Source organism: Rosa chinensis, chromosome 5 (assembly GCF_002994745.2).
Source record: "Rosa chinensis cultivar Old Blush chromosome 5, RchiOBHm-V2, whole genome shotgun sequence".
In the NCBI taxonomy this organism is placed as follows: domain Eukaryota; kingdom Viridiplantae; phylum Streptophyta; class Magnoliopsida; order Rosales; family Rosaceae; genus Rosa; species Rosa chinensis.
Genome location: NC_037092.1, coordinates 43,687,417 through 43,700,986, shown reverse-complemented (window position 1 = coordinate 43,700,986; position 13,570 = coordinate 43,687,417). Strand labels below are relative to the sequence as shown.

The window sequence follows — 13,570 nt, the reverse complement described above, 5'->3', positions numbered from 1 at the left end:
ATCTTATCATCCCCACACTAACAAATTCATCCAAATAGTGTGTGTGTGTGTGTGTGATAGAATAGAAGAAATAGAAATCAAATTCCAAAGAAGAAATAGCTAGTAGAATACACAAATTGTTTTTAACGAAATTTTATTTATTTCTTTTATGAGTATTTATGATCACAAATTCACAATAGTACATCTGTTGGTTGCAATAATTTTATTTTTGAATCAAGACATTTGATCTCCAGGGGATCAATGGTGATTTGCAATACAACAGTCATATATCAACTAATCTATATACATTTTAATTATTGATCTTGCATTCAGGGGGTGAAGGATGGGTTGCAGTACAATAGTTATATTTCAAGTAGTATCTCTTGACAATTTCATATGCATGTTCTTGAACTTGATTCAAAGACTTATAATATTCTCCATTCCATGCATACTTATAATCATGACATTCTGTAGTGTTCAAGTTGGTTGCGGGACACCCATCAATATCAAATCCTTGATAATATGCTTTGAAAGGTCCTAGACTCCAATCAGGTAACGATCCATGTTTAGCCCATGTTGCATTCCAAATAGTGCCTTGAATTTCCATTGGCTTTGTTGGAAAAATAGGTCCGATACTTGGATCATTTTTAAACACTCTAATGGGGATTTCATCTACAAATAACCTGAAAATTAATTTGAAATAAAAAAATTATGTATGGCAAACACAAATATACATGTTTTGACATTGCAATTGATATTGAAAGCACTCTCAAATACTCTAAACTGTACATAATAGCATTTTTTTTTTTTGAACAATTTTTTTTTGAACAAGTACATAATAGCATTTACTTTAAGCGTATTTTTAAAAAGAATTATCTATATTGCAGAAAATTATGTGTTTACTAAAAAAGAAACCTTCCAAAAAAAAATTCCAACTAAAGTATTATCAAACATGCACATAGTATCACTCATAACTGATAAATTTGTTTGAAAAAAGCTATAAGAGATTGAAATTAAAACTTACACTAGTTGATGTTGGTTCCATAGAATTTGGTATAAATGAAAATATGTTGTAGGATCGAACCATAGAGAAATTTGTTGCTCTCGATGTAAATTGCCATTTGAAATCACATTTGTACTTAGCGTATAGGGTGGTTGCTTGTTACCCAAAAATTCAAAATCAACTTCATCTCGATGGGTATCATTGTTCGGCAACGAAATCAACTATTATATATAACTATTAGTATTTTTTCATACAGTATATATTATAAAGGGTAAAAAATACAAACAGTACCCAAACTATGGTCGACTCCGAATTTCTGTACCCAAGTTTCCAAAACTATCACTTTGGTACCTGAAGTTCGGACCCCGACCCAACTTTAGTACCTAGAACACCGTTGGCCGTTACGGAGTTAGTCAACTGTCAAACTTTGAGGGGTATTCTCGTCCTTTCACCAGATTTCTTCTTCTTCCTCAAACTCTCTTCATTTTCTTCTTCCTCCCAACTCTCCCATCATCTTGGGCACGGGTGGGCTGCGCAGGCGCGGGGCGCTGGGTGGGCTGCACAAGCGTGGGATGCGGGTACATATGTTGGGTCGGGCTAGATAACCTGGGTACCATTGTGATAGTTTTTGAAAATTTGGGTACAGAAATTCAGAGTCGGTCATAGGTTGGGTACTATTTGTATTTTTTTCCCTGGAGGTAAAGACAGAGGGTCGGTTTTACCCCTAAGAAAATGCCACGTGGCATGATAGTTAACGCAGTCCATGACGGCAGGTACGAATGTTGGGTCGGGTGGGATATTTGGGGTACCATTGTGATAGTTTCGGAAGATTGGGTATTGAAATTCGGAGTGGCCCATAAGTTGGGTACTGTTTGTAATTTTTTCCCTATTATAAATAACATAAAAATGTTAAAAAATTAACAATCAATGAGAAATATATGAAGATCGAGTTCTTACATAAAAGGTTGTAATGATTCCTCCAGTATCATTACTCGGGAGCTTTAGTCTTATACCAAATAATCCTGAACCATATCTCCTTAGAGATCTAAATCCAGTTCCTACAAATACACATTAAAAGTCAATAAAAGTGTGTGTGTGTGTGTGTGTGTGTGTGTGTGTGTGTGTATTGCTACACGTAGTAAATGTGTTCCCACACTTATTAACATGTAAGTGTATCTCTAATAAAATAAAATAAATTAAAGAACCTGAATGTTTATCTATTGATAGTACAATCTCTTCATGTTGGTTAAGAAATTGTGTATGATGTGAACTATATGTGATGTTGTAGTTTAGCTCAAAGGGTACATGTTCAGCACCACTCATATTGGGTAATGAAAAAGCAAAACCAAAAAGCACTATCATATAATATGCTTGAAACATCTTCAAGTTTGTGATGAAGATGATAATGATTTTAGTTGGGGTGACTATGAGATCTTCTTGTCTTCTATGCACTTATATAACATCTCAGGAGTTGCTAAAATGTTATTTAGAAAGAAAAAGTCATCTAATTGAATATAAGTCAAATGCGTATATTTCTTATATAGGTAAGTATAAGGAATAATTGACTTTTTTTTTTCTAACAAGTGTTGACTACTTTAATAAAAGTTCTTGAATTAAAATAATTTTGTTAAGTGTATGGAATATTTTTTAGAAAAAGAATATATGTATTCAATTCCTTAGGTCAACAACCGCACATTACATACACTAAAGCCTATACTCCTGATGCAACAAAATCAAAGTTGCATAATAGTTTAATAAGAAATAAATCTCATACCAATAGCACCTGTTGAAAATTAGGTTGTGCAGTTATTTTGACTATAAAATATAGAGCAAACGAGAAAGTCCTAACAAACGATCTAATCATAAATACAAACTGCATTCGCAAAATGCTCGTCAAAACACAAAATTGTGGTACAAGATATTTAATGAACTCAAAGTTAGCTTGCCGCAAAGCAAACTTAATGAAATCACTAGAAGTATCCTTAGTTTGACTATTATGTCTCAAGCCTAAGTAGAAGAGAAAATATGTAAAGACGTGGATTCAAACATGGAGCTTAATGGCCCTAGGCCTAAGTAGCCCAACTTCACAAGCCCCATATGACTTGATACACATTTACGCAAGCGTACGTATGTTTGTCAACATAGGGAAGCATTAAGCTCAAGATTATCGTACCACGGGGATTAGTGGCTAACCCACAATTCTTCGGTAGTCGGAACTAAAGTCACAAAGCAAATAAAAGAAAATAAAACAAATAAAAAAGCTAATCTAAGGCACCAAGTCTTAGCAATGCTCGGCTTTGGTTTGCACCAAAGCCTAATCAAAACTAGGAACCTAGTGATGACTATTTATAATTGGTCGAATTTGTCACCGAAAAGTGTAAATTGAATTTTTAATAGCTAAATTGTAAGAATTTAAATGAAAGGTTTGACTAACAACAAAATTAAATAAAGGAAAGAAAAGTAAGAAATGGAAATTAGGTCACTAGAGTGTCCTCCTAGCCAAATTCAATGCACAAATATAGTCCGACAATGATCATTCAATTCATACTGGCATCAAGAACCGTACCCAAGACTTTTCAAGGCTCATGGGTCATTAGATTCATTAAAAGGTATTCCTACTTTAGATCAAGGGCCGTAGAAACTTAATTGGGACAATCTAGAGCCTTGTTAGGGCCTTTAGTTGCACTAAAATGCGAAGAGTCCTAGAATCAAGGTTCCCAAGCTAGTTAATACGGCAATCGAAATTGGTACTGTAACTAACCATGTTATAAACTAGTGTCTTAGCCATAAATTAGAGAATTGATTAGGTCCCCTAATTGACATGCTCATCTACACATTCAAGAGCTAATCAAGCTCCTAGTCATGCATCTAAGCCAAATATAAAAGAATAGAACATATGTCAAACACGAAATTGAAAACCATTAAATCAAAACATATTTATTACATTTAGTCCATGCTAGGGCTCAAACCCTAGTTTCCTAAATAAACTACTCACTACCCATCAATGATTTGAGCGTTTTTCATTCGCCTATCACGTAACAATCAACACGGTCATCAAAGATGGAAAGTATTTACATCCCGGTTTATCGTACCTCGGGGATTATGAGCTAGCTAAGAATCCTAGGGTTCTAGGTCACCGAAAATCACTTGCACAAAAAATGTTAAACAAGGCACCGAGCCTCATTCAAGCATGACTTTACATCACACAAAGTCACATAGACGGTCTTGCACCAAGCAAGGCCTAGATAGGGCCGTGAAACACACAAAACTGCTTGTAATGCTCACTCCCACATGGATTTACAAATGAATTGTAGTGGGAAAGTCACAATGTTTTTGCATTTTCATAAATGATAAATAAACTAACTAACTACAACATAAAAATAAGATAGATAGAAGGATGGGATGCATCGCATCAGGGTCACCATGGAATTCAAGGTTCTCCACACAAATCTAAAATCACATGGAATGATGATGATTAATTCAAATGATGCTTCAAATGTTTTGTCAGATTTCCATTTAGTATTAAGAGGTCCAAAAGAAAGCTAAATTGATTGTCATAAAATAGTAGTCAAACCCTAAGCAAAAACAAGAAGAAGAAAGAATACTTAGTTTTTGGCTACCCTATACTAGTCTCAAACCTTATGCCTTGTTAGGGCCATAAGTGCTCAAAACTAAGTACTTTATGTTTCGACAATAGATTGTAACACACTCTAACAACCATCACCACAAATAATAAGGTCGAAAAGAGTACTTGTGATAACAATTACCCTACCCAACAATTCCGAATACTATTCCGACAATCAAGGGTAATAATACTCAAAATTGAGTGATTGGAGGACCACAATCTAAGAAATCCAAATGGAAATAGAGATATGCAATGGGCAAATTCCACCATACTAATGCATAATCTAAATTGAAATATAAATTCCCCAATTTAATATTCCAATTCCAACACACCAAACATAGATTAAGGAGGGGAAAATCTAAACCATACATCTAGAGTGAAGAAATTAAAGCAAGAGTACACAAATCATATGAATAAACATCAATTTTATTAATTTCTCAACAAAACCATACAAAACTAAACTTGGGTTTCAAAACCCTAAAACCATGAGAGGTCACACACAAGTACATATCAATACACATCAAACAACACCATAAGCAAGAAATAAGAGAGAGAGAAAGAAGAGGGAAAGAGAGGAGAAATCCATGAAAGTTAAGGCAAAGCTTGTCACTAGCTATTGCCATAACTTCATGGCTTCTCTTGCTACCCTTATGAAGCCATGGTGTAGAGATGGTAGCCTAGATACCGGAAATGTGTGTGCCTCCTCCTTGTGCAAGCTTACATGTGAAGAATGGGGGATGAAGAATAGAAGAAGAGGTGAGAAGGGAGAGAAAAATGGGTCAAAAGGCCTAGGGTGTAGAAAAATGGGTCTTAAGTTTGTGAAATGTGTGTGCAAAGGTGCTTAAATACCCCCTTGGGTTCAAGGGTCAAGATTGGACTTGTACCCTAGATCCAAGGGCTCAAAAGTCAAAAACAAGTAGAAAATGGGTAAAATGAAAGACTAAAACAACCTAATAAAAATGTAGAGAATTATAACATTAGAAAATATTTTGGAAAATATAAAGAAAACCGGAGGGTAAAAGTGTAAGTGAGTGTGTGCCTAGTGTGAACACAAATAAATATCTCATCCACATGTGTGATGTGTGTGAGGTGTGGTCCACTATTATTATTGTCATTACATCTATTTTGAATTTGAAATTTGAATACAAAGATGTAATACAAATGGACTTGGGTCTTCACTTGTACTTCTTTGGTCTTGGGCCTTGAACTTCTTGCTATCGGGCCAAGTTGACTTGGTTGACCCGATGGTCAACCAATTGACTTTTCGCCCTTTAGTCGGAGTTGACTTTTTGCTTGAATTCGCTACTTCTTTCGTCTTTTTCCTCTCTTGACCATAATTTCCTACAAATGAAGAAAACAAAGTAATACTACGAAATAATGCTTGAGTATTCGCTAATTTCAAGGTAATTAGGGCTAGAAAAAATTGTGTGTGAATCAATCAAATAATCAACAACAATATGTATCAAATTAAAGAGAGAAAGGTGAAGAGAAGTGAGAAGTAACAAGAACAAGTTACAAATTGCTAGGGAGCAAGTATGACAAATCTTGATTTATGGCTCCTCACTTTTACCCAAACTCAAATCTTGATGCTCCTTGACAAATTGATAAAGATTTGTTGGTGAGAATATGAGAAAAGAAAAAGGAAATGGAAGAAATTGGGAAAGAGAAACCTAAAGGGCTGCCCTTTTTTAGGTGGTGCGGCGCTGTGTGTAGAGAGGAAGAGAGTCGTGATAAAAAAAGAAAAAAAAGAAATTGGAATAGGGTTGGCTGCTATATATATATATATATATATATATATATATATATATATATATATATGGGGTAGCGGTGGTCATGTGTGGGTTAATTAGATGATAACAAAAACTTGTTGGTTTGGGCTGCAGCGAGAAGAAGAGAATGGGTCTGACAATTCGGTGGGCCACACAGATTTGTTGGGTTTGATTAATTAACCATATTGGTTAACCAATATGTTTTGCTGCTACGTTAGCTTAATTGCATATTAAGATATTACAATTTCGTCTTTTTGTCAAAACTCCGAATGATCCATTTTTGTATAATTTCTTCTCGTTTCTGTAACTTCGATTATTTCCTACAAAATGAATAAAAACGAATTAACTACATTATAATTAACTCAAGGATTAACTTATTTCTAGTGTAAGGGGACCCTTCAACTACTTAGCATATTTGTTTGGTTGCATGTACTAACCTTTGTGCTCACAGGCCTTGTACAACATATACGCGATCGATGACAGTGAGGAGGATACGCAACTGAAGGAGGAGGTGAGTAGCCTCTCCGGGCAAGTGAAGTACCTTCATGGGGAGAAGGCAAATCTGGATAAAGAGCGGGACTCCTTGAAGAAGAAGTTAGAGTCCTTAACTTCGAAGGTGAGCGAGCTGGAGGCCGCAAAGAAGAGGATCCCGGAGCTCGAAGGCGAACTTGCTGGGGCAAAGGCTAAGGTTGAGAGTCTTCAGGAATCTGCCAAGGCAACCGAGGACTCTGCCAGGTCGTGAAAGGCAAAAGCCGAGCACTTGGAGGGGCTCCTTCTCGTAGAAAGGCAAGAGGCCATTGCCGAGTACAAGGGCTCACAGGAATTGATCGATATGCTCATTACCGCCCAGGACAAAGCCGTGATCACGAAGTACAAGGAGTGGGTAGCAGCCGGGTACATGGATGAAGCAAGGTTCAGACGGGGATTGCTTGAGAAGAGAAAGAAGGAACAGGAGGCCAAGGAAAAGGAACGGGAAGGCCATATGGCTAAACCCAAGGGTGATGCCTCTGGTAGCCATCCCGAGGTCCAGGATTAGGAAGTTAGTTACTTTTCCGGGGCTTTTTTTTTTTGTTACCCATATTTTGAACAATGGCCTCGAGCCGGTATTAGGGTAGTCTCTTCTTAAATTCCTTTACCTGGTAGTCCGGGATTTTGTTTATGACTAAATGTTTGTTACTTGAATGGAAATTTGAAAGGGATTTAAATTGCTTGTATTTTATGCCTTGTCGAAGCGTGTATGTTTAAATTGCTTATTACCGGAATCAAGTAATCAACAATGTAGCTAAGTACCAGGGAAGCCTTGTGACTAAGGTAAAAATGCAAGTAATGGTCTGAATAATCCATTTTTCCATTCAAAGTACCACGTGGTGGCTCATACAAAATAAGTACTCGACGGGTAGCTTGCCATAGCTGGATGATCAAAAGCTAGTTTAAGATGCTTTAGGAGCTACTTGTAATAGTAACGGAGATGCTGTGTGTTCCATGGATGTCGGGAAATTACTTTGTCCATGTCTCAGATGAAGAAGGTTGACGGACCTACCTCCTCGATGATCTCATAGGGACTCGTCCAAGAAGGGTCCAGCCCTCTTGGCTCCGGGTACACTTGTTTCATGACCCAATCCCCCAGTTTAAGGGTCCAGGACTGCACTTTGGCATCATAATAGCGGGCTATTCTCCTCTTGTTTGAGAGGTTTTGCATGTGCGCGATATCCCTTCACTCCTCCAGCAAATCGACACCAAGCTTAAGGCCTTCTGTGTTGGTACCCGGTCGAAGTACTCGATCCTTCCACTCTGGATTTGTGTTTCGATGGGAAGGACTGCCTCTGTTCCGAAAGCCATGCAGAAGGGAGTCTTTCTGGTAGCCTCTGTTGCTGTAGTTCTGATAGCCCACAATACTTCCGGAAGCTTAGAGGCCCAAAGACACTTGGAGTCGTCAAGCTTCTTCTTGAGGATCTTCTTGATTATCTTATGGACAGCTTCCACCTGGCCGTTAGTTTGTGATGTGCCGGCGAGGCGTACAAGATCTTGGTGCCCATGTTCTCAGTGTATGCCCCTAATTCATCGTTGTCAAATTGGGCCTCGTTGTCAGTGACAATTGTGTCAAGGACTCCAAATCTGCAGTATATATTCTTCCATAAGAAATTTTTCACTTTTTCTGTCGTGATGGCCACGAGAGGATCTGCCTCTACCGACTTTGTCTGGTAGTCCATCGCTAGAATGGTGTATTTGAACTGTCCTACCGCTGTTGGGAGCTTACCAATTAGGTCTAGGCCCCATTGGCAGAAAGGCCAAGGTGCGAGGAGGATGGATAGAGCAATAAGCAGTGCCCTTAGGATGTTGGCGTACATTTGGCACTTATGGCAAGAACTAGAAATTGTTCTAGCTAACTCTAACATGGTTGGCCAGAAATATCTGGCTCGCAGAGCCTTATGTGCGAGGGATCGGGCCCCTACGTGTTTACCGCAGATACCCCCGTGGATGTCTTTCATGATACTGTGACCTTTTTCCAGTGTGACGCACTTGAGGTTGGGGAAGGTATGGCCTCTTCTGTAGAGTTTGTCATTCATAATCGTGTACCTAGCTGATCTTAGCTGTAACCTTCTTGCCTCGACCTTGTCCTCCGGGGCCAGACCATCAACCATGTATTTGAGTATTGGATCCATCCCGGAGGCGGTGTTGTCAATGGCGAATATTTCAGATACCATTTTAGAGGTGCTTGGCCGGCTTTTCCAATAATTCAACTTTTGTGGCCCCGTATGTAGCACTTGGAGAAGTTGCTGCAAGCTTGGCGAGGGCATCTGCCTTGTTATTCTTCGCTCTTGGTAACTGAGTAATTGTGAACGAGCTAAATCGTTGTATCAATGCCTTAGTGAGGGCCTGATAAGATGACATTTGAGGTTCTTTAGCCTTGAAGTCCCCGTTGACCTGATTCACCACTAATTGAGAGTCGTTGAAGATGTGAAGGTGCTGGATACCTAGTTCCCTGGCGACCTATAGACCTGCAATGAGGGCCTCATACTCTGCAACGTTGTTGGATACTTTGAAAGTAAATTTCAGTGCGTATTCATACACCTGGTCCTCCGGGCTGATGAGCAAAATGCCAGCCCCACTTGTCTTCCTATTAGATGCTCCATCGACATATAACTGCCAAATATTTGGTGGCTGTGGGCACAGGGTTGGTGGTTCCTTCTTTACCGTGGGCAGATCTTGAGAAGGGATGAACTCTGAAATGAAATTTGCTGCTGCCTGAACTTTTATATCCTTCCGGGGCTTATAGTGGATGTCGAATTCCCCCAACTCAATGGCCCACTTGATGAGTCTTCCCGAGGTTTCTGGCTTCTGAAGTACCTTCCTCAATGGGTGGTTAGTGAAAACCGCAATTGAATGTGCTTGAAAGTAGTGCCGGAGCTTCCTAGCAGACACAAAGAAGGCCAAGGCCACCTTTTCTATGTCAGGGTATCGTGACTCTGCACCGGTATAACCCTTGCCTGTGTAGTACACCTGGTACTCGCAGTCATGGTCCTATCTGATCAGCGCCGAGCTTATAGCGGTTGCAGATGCGGCTAGATATATGTACAACATCTCACCGGGAATAGGTTTTAACAGTAATGGTACCGCTGCCAGATATGCTTTTATGTCGAGAAATGCTGCTTCATGTTCAGCAGTCCAGGTGATCTTCTCTATATGCTGGGTCTTCAGTAATTTGAAGAAAGGTGTACACTTGTCTGTGAGTCTTGACACGAATCTTGAAAGGGCGGCCACCTTGCCGGTAAGGGACTGAATCTCGTTTCGGTAGGTGGGTGACGTCATGTCTAAGATAGCCTATACTTTCTCTGGGTTTGCCTTTATCCCCCGATGACTGATGATGTAACCGAGGAACTTTCCTATCTCGACCCCGAAGATGCATTTCTGTGGGTTCAATCGCATACCGTTGCACAAAATGATGGTGAAAACAATTGCCAGGTTCGTGACATGGTCATCAACCATTAGGCTTTTGACTAGCACATCGTCCACATATACTTCCATAATGGTACCGATGACGTCTGCAAACATGGAATTGACGAGTCTTTGATAAGTGGCACCCGCATTATTCAATCCAAAAGGCATGACTTGGTAACAGAAGAGACCCTTGTCGGTGGTGAAGGCGGTGTGCTCCTCATCCACGGGATTCATTCTTATTTGATTGTACCCGCTGAAAGCATCCATGAAGCTGAGTAACCGGTACCCAGCCATAGAATCTATGAGTTGGTCAATTCTTGGGAGCGGGAAGCTATCCTTCAGGCATGCCCGGTTGAGATTTGTGTAATCCACACACATACGCCAAGATCTCGGTGTCTTCTTGGGTACCCTGACTACATTAGCTAGCTAGCGAGGGTATGTTACCTCCCTAATAAATTTGATGGCCTTCAGCTTCTTTACTTTTGCCTGGATGGCCTTGTACTTGTCGTGGTTGAAGGCCCTGCGCTTTTGTCTTACCAAGTTTGAGAAAGGCACTATGCTGAGGTTGTGCATGGCTATATCTATTGGGATCCCGGGCATGTCTTCATACGACCAAGCGAAAGCAGACACGTTGGTGCGTAGAAACATGATTAAATTCTCCCTGACAGATGGGGTCAACCTGGTACCGATCCTAACAGTTCTATCCGGGAACTTGTCTGATAGTTTCACTTCTTCAATGTCTTCCACTGCTCCGGGCCGTTCTTCGTCTGAATCTGTGTCCTCCCTTGGGTCCTCGTACCTATCAGAAGGTGAGGGATCTGCGGTTATCGATAGCATCTCTGATCTTACCTTACCCCGAGACTCTGTTAAAGAATAGCAATGCCTTGCCACGGCCTGATCACCTCGGATCATCACCACTCCCATGGGAGTTGGAATCTTCATCATGAGCATGTGCCCAGCTACAAACTTCTTCAGGCGCCAGAGTGCTGGTCAACTCAAGATTGTGTTGTAGGATAAGACACAGTCAACCATGACAAACTCTGTTTTGATGGTCGAGTAGTTTGGACTTTCTCCTACCATGATCAATAGATAATCGGATCCTAGTGGCTGGACAATATCCCCAGAGAAACTGATCAGGGGATCGATGTCCTGTGATAACTTGGATCGTCCCTGATTCAGGGCTTTATATGCATCGTGAAACACTACACTGATAGAGGTGCCGGTATCGATGAGGGCCCGAGAAGTAATGTAGTGGTCCATCTGGAGTGTGATGAGGAAAGGATCGTCATGGAGCATTTTGAGGTTCCTTTCTTCCTCTTCCAGGAAAGTGATAGACTTCCATCCGGTCACATTTCCCTGACGAGGTGTTGTGGAAATTGAAAACTTCAGGGCAGCTGAAACTCGTGGCCCACTTCCTCCTTTGGGGCTGTAAATCCTTTGGTCCTCCACCATGGATCGTGAGAATTAGGCCATATACGTTGATAGTTCTTATCTCCTTTCCAGCCAGGTACCGCTGAAGTTTTCCTTTCTGAACGAGTGACTCAACGGTATTTTTTAGAGCCATACAAAGGTTGGTATTGTGTCCCGCGTCTTCATGATAGGTACAAAACCTACCGGTATCCTGCTGCGTGAGCTTGCTCTTTGGGAACTTACGGGGTGGTGGTCCAGGTATTTCTTTTCTGTTCTTGTTCCAGATGGTCTCGTATGAAGGCGTTGAGGAGTGTGAATACTTCCTACCGGGGTGGGGGCGGTGTTTTGGGGTACTGTTATGTTCGCTCTTCCCGATGAGACTGAGTGCCCGCATAGTCACTAGGTCTGGATGAGGACTCTTTGCCCCTCTTTCTTGCGGAGTAGGGTGATCGTCCTCCATCCTGGGTCCATTCCCTCTTTCTCGGCTCGTCCCTTACCGCCGAGGCCGGGTTGGTGGTTCTTTTCTTTTCTGGTTTGATGTTATCCCCGTATGTTTCAAACTCAGCCTGGGCGTGTCTAATGGCTATGGCCATCAGCTCGTAATAGCTAGCCAGGGGGTGATGATTAATCCTGTAGAGGAAGTCTCCAGGCCTTAGACCCCGTCTAAAAGCCAACTCTGCCAGCTCTTTATTTAGATCACGGCACTTGGCGGTAGCAGATTACCATCTGTTGACAAAAGATTTCAATGTTTCATTCTCCCCCTGCTGTACTTTCGGTAGCTCTTTTAGGGTGTTTATTCCATCAGCACGTAGAATGAAATGAGCCACAAATTTGTCTGCAAGCTTCTTGAAGTTTCCTACAGAACCAGCTGGTAGTTCGTAGAACCAACTCAAAGCTTCACCGGACAATGTCTCTTGGAACATGTTGCAACAAACCTCATCTGTGTACCCCTTGGCACTTTTTGCTAGCGAAGGCCTGCAAATGTTGATACGGGTCCCTGATTCCCGTATAATCAATCTTGAGCGGCTTTGCTGCATTCGAACGTGAGGACGCCATGTGTCCTAGTTCTCCGCTGCCTCTACCCTGGCTTGAAGGGCACTTAGTATATTACTCATCTGTATGAGCAGTGCCGTGTTTGGGTAAGTTACTGGTGGCTCAACTGGTGACAGCTTGGGTAGGGGTGGTGGTGGCATATGCCTTAGGCTTTCCGGGTACAGATCGACTGGTATATGAATAACGCGCTGAACGATACCGCTGGATGTTGAGGGCCCGGTACCGGTTGCTCCTACCACTGTAGTTACCGGGGCCGCTGTTACCTCTGGCGCCGTGGCTTTCGTAGCCCTAGTGAGAGCTTGAGTAAGGACTTCGTTATGTTGGTGCCGTCTGTCCAACGCTCGAGCGAGCGCGGTGTTCTCGTCTTCCAGCTCTTGTAGTCTCTATTGTGAAAGGAGGTTGGTTTCTCTGTCGATTCTCTGCTATTCCCGGTCGATCCTGCTTTGTTCACGGAAGGCTGCGATCTCCGTTCGCATGGCCTCCTGCTCTGAAACCTAGGCCACAGAGTCTGGGATTACCGGTGAGTTGCCTGCTCCAACTTGGTCCAAGGATCCCAGGCCGTGGATTTCGATTCTCGTGTTTGGTATCTCAAGCGATGAAGTACCGGGTGTGAATACCAATGCCCGAGCCACATTTCTACCCGGACCTGCTGTTTCCTCCGGCTCTACCATGATCTAACCCTTACCTGGCATGCCAATGTTTCTGGTGGATTTCACTGAGTACGTCACACATAATGCTATTCCACTAGAGGGTACCGATCTAACTCCGAATCCCTGTATGAACAGAACACAC

General features: G+C 41.5%; 2 protein-coding genes across 2 annotated transcripts; both read right to left on the bottom strand.

Annotated features, from left to right (window-relative positions):
• Positions 1-289: 289 nt before the first annotated feature.
• On the bottom strand, positions 290-2,305 carry LOC112203899 (putative xyloglucan endotransglucosylase/hydrolase protein 1). The gene is made up of 4 exons (XM_040505867.1): positions 2,188-2,305; positions 1,940-2,040; positions 1,004-1,203; positions 290-662 (listed from the first exon to the last, which is right to left on the bottom strand). The coding sequence occupies exons 1-4, from the start codon at positions 2,303-2,305 to the stop codon at positions 290-292; spliced, it is 792 nt and encodes a 263-aa protein (XP_040361801.1).
• A 7,893-nt stretch (positions 2,306-10,198) lies between these two features.
• LOC112203898 lies at positions 10,199-11,767 on the bottom strand. Its single transcript, XM_024344800.1, has 3 exons — positions 11,383-11,767; positions 10,760-11,301; positions 10,199-10,651 (listed from the first exon to the last, which is right to left on the bottom strand). Exons 1-3 carry the CDS (start codon positions 11,765-11,767, stop codon positions 10,199-10,201), a joined length of 1,380 nt encoding a protein of 459 aa, XP_024200568.1.
• Between the last annotated feature and the right edge of the window lie 1,803 nt (positions 11,768-13,570).

What these genes read in the sequence shown, in the direction of transcription:
- LOC112203899 (XM_040505867.1), bottom strand. Translation starts at nt 2,305, where the DNA reads ATGAGTGGTGCTGAACATGTACCCTTTGAGCTAAACTACAACATCACA. An exon ending in ATCAATAGATAAACATTCAG is followed by an intron (nt 2,041 to 2,187) that starts GTTCTTTAATTT and finishes GTGTATTTGTAG; the next exon opens with GAACTGGATTTAGATCTCTA. An exon ending in GAATCATTACAACCTTTTAT is followed by an intron (nt 1,204 to 1,939) that starts GTAAGAACTCGA and finishes TATATATAATAG; the next exon opens with TTGATTTCGTTGCCGAACAA.
- LOC112203898 (XM_024344800.1), bottom strand. Translation starts at nt 11,767, where the DNA reads ATGGTGGAGGACCAAAGGATTTACAGCCCCAAAGGAGGAAGTGGGCCA. An exon ending in ATTGATCATGGTAGGAGAAA is followed by an intron (nt 11,302 to 11,382) that starts GTCCAAACTACT and finishes TGAGTTGACCAG; the next exon opens with CACTCTGGCGCCTGAAGAAG. An exon ending in CCATCAAATTTATTAGGGAG is followed by an intron (nt 10,652 to 10,759) that starts GTAACATACCCT and finishes GCATGCCTGAAG; the next exon opens with GATAGCTTCCCGCTCCCAAG.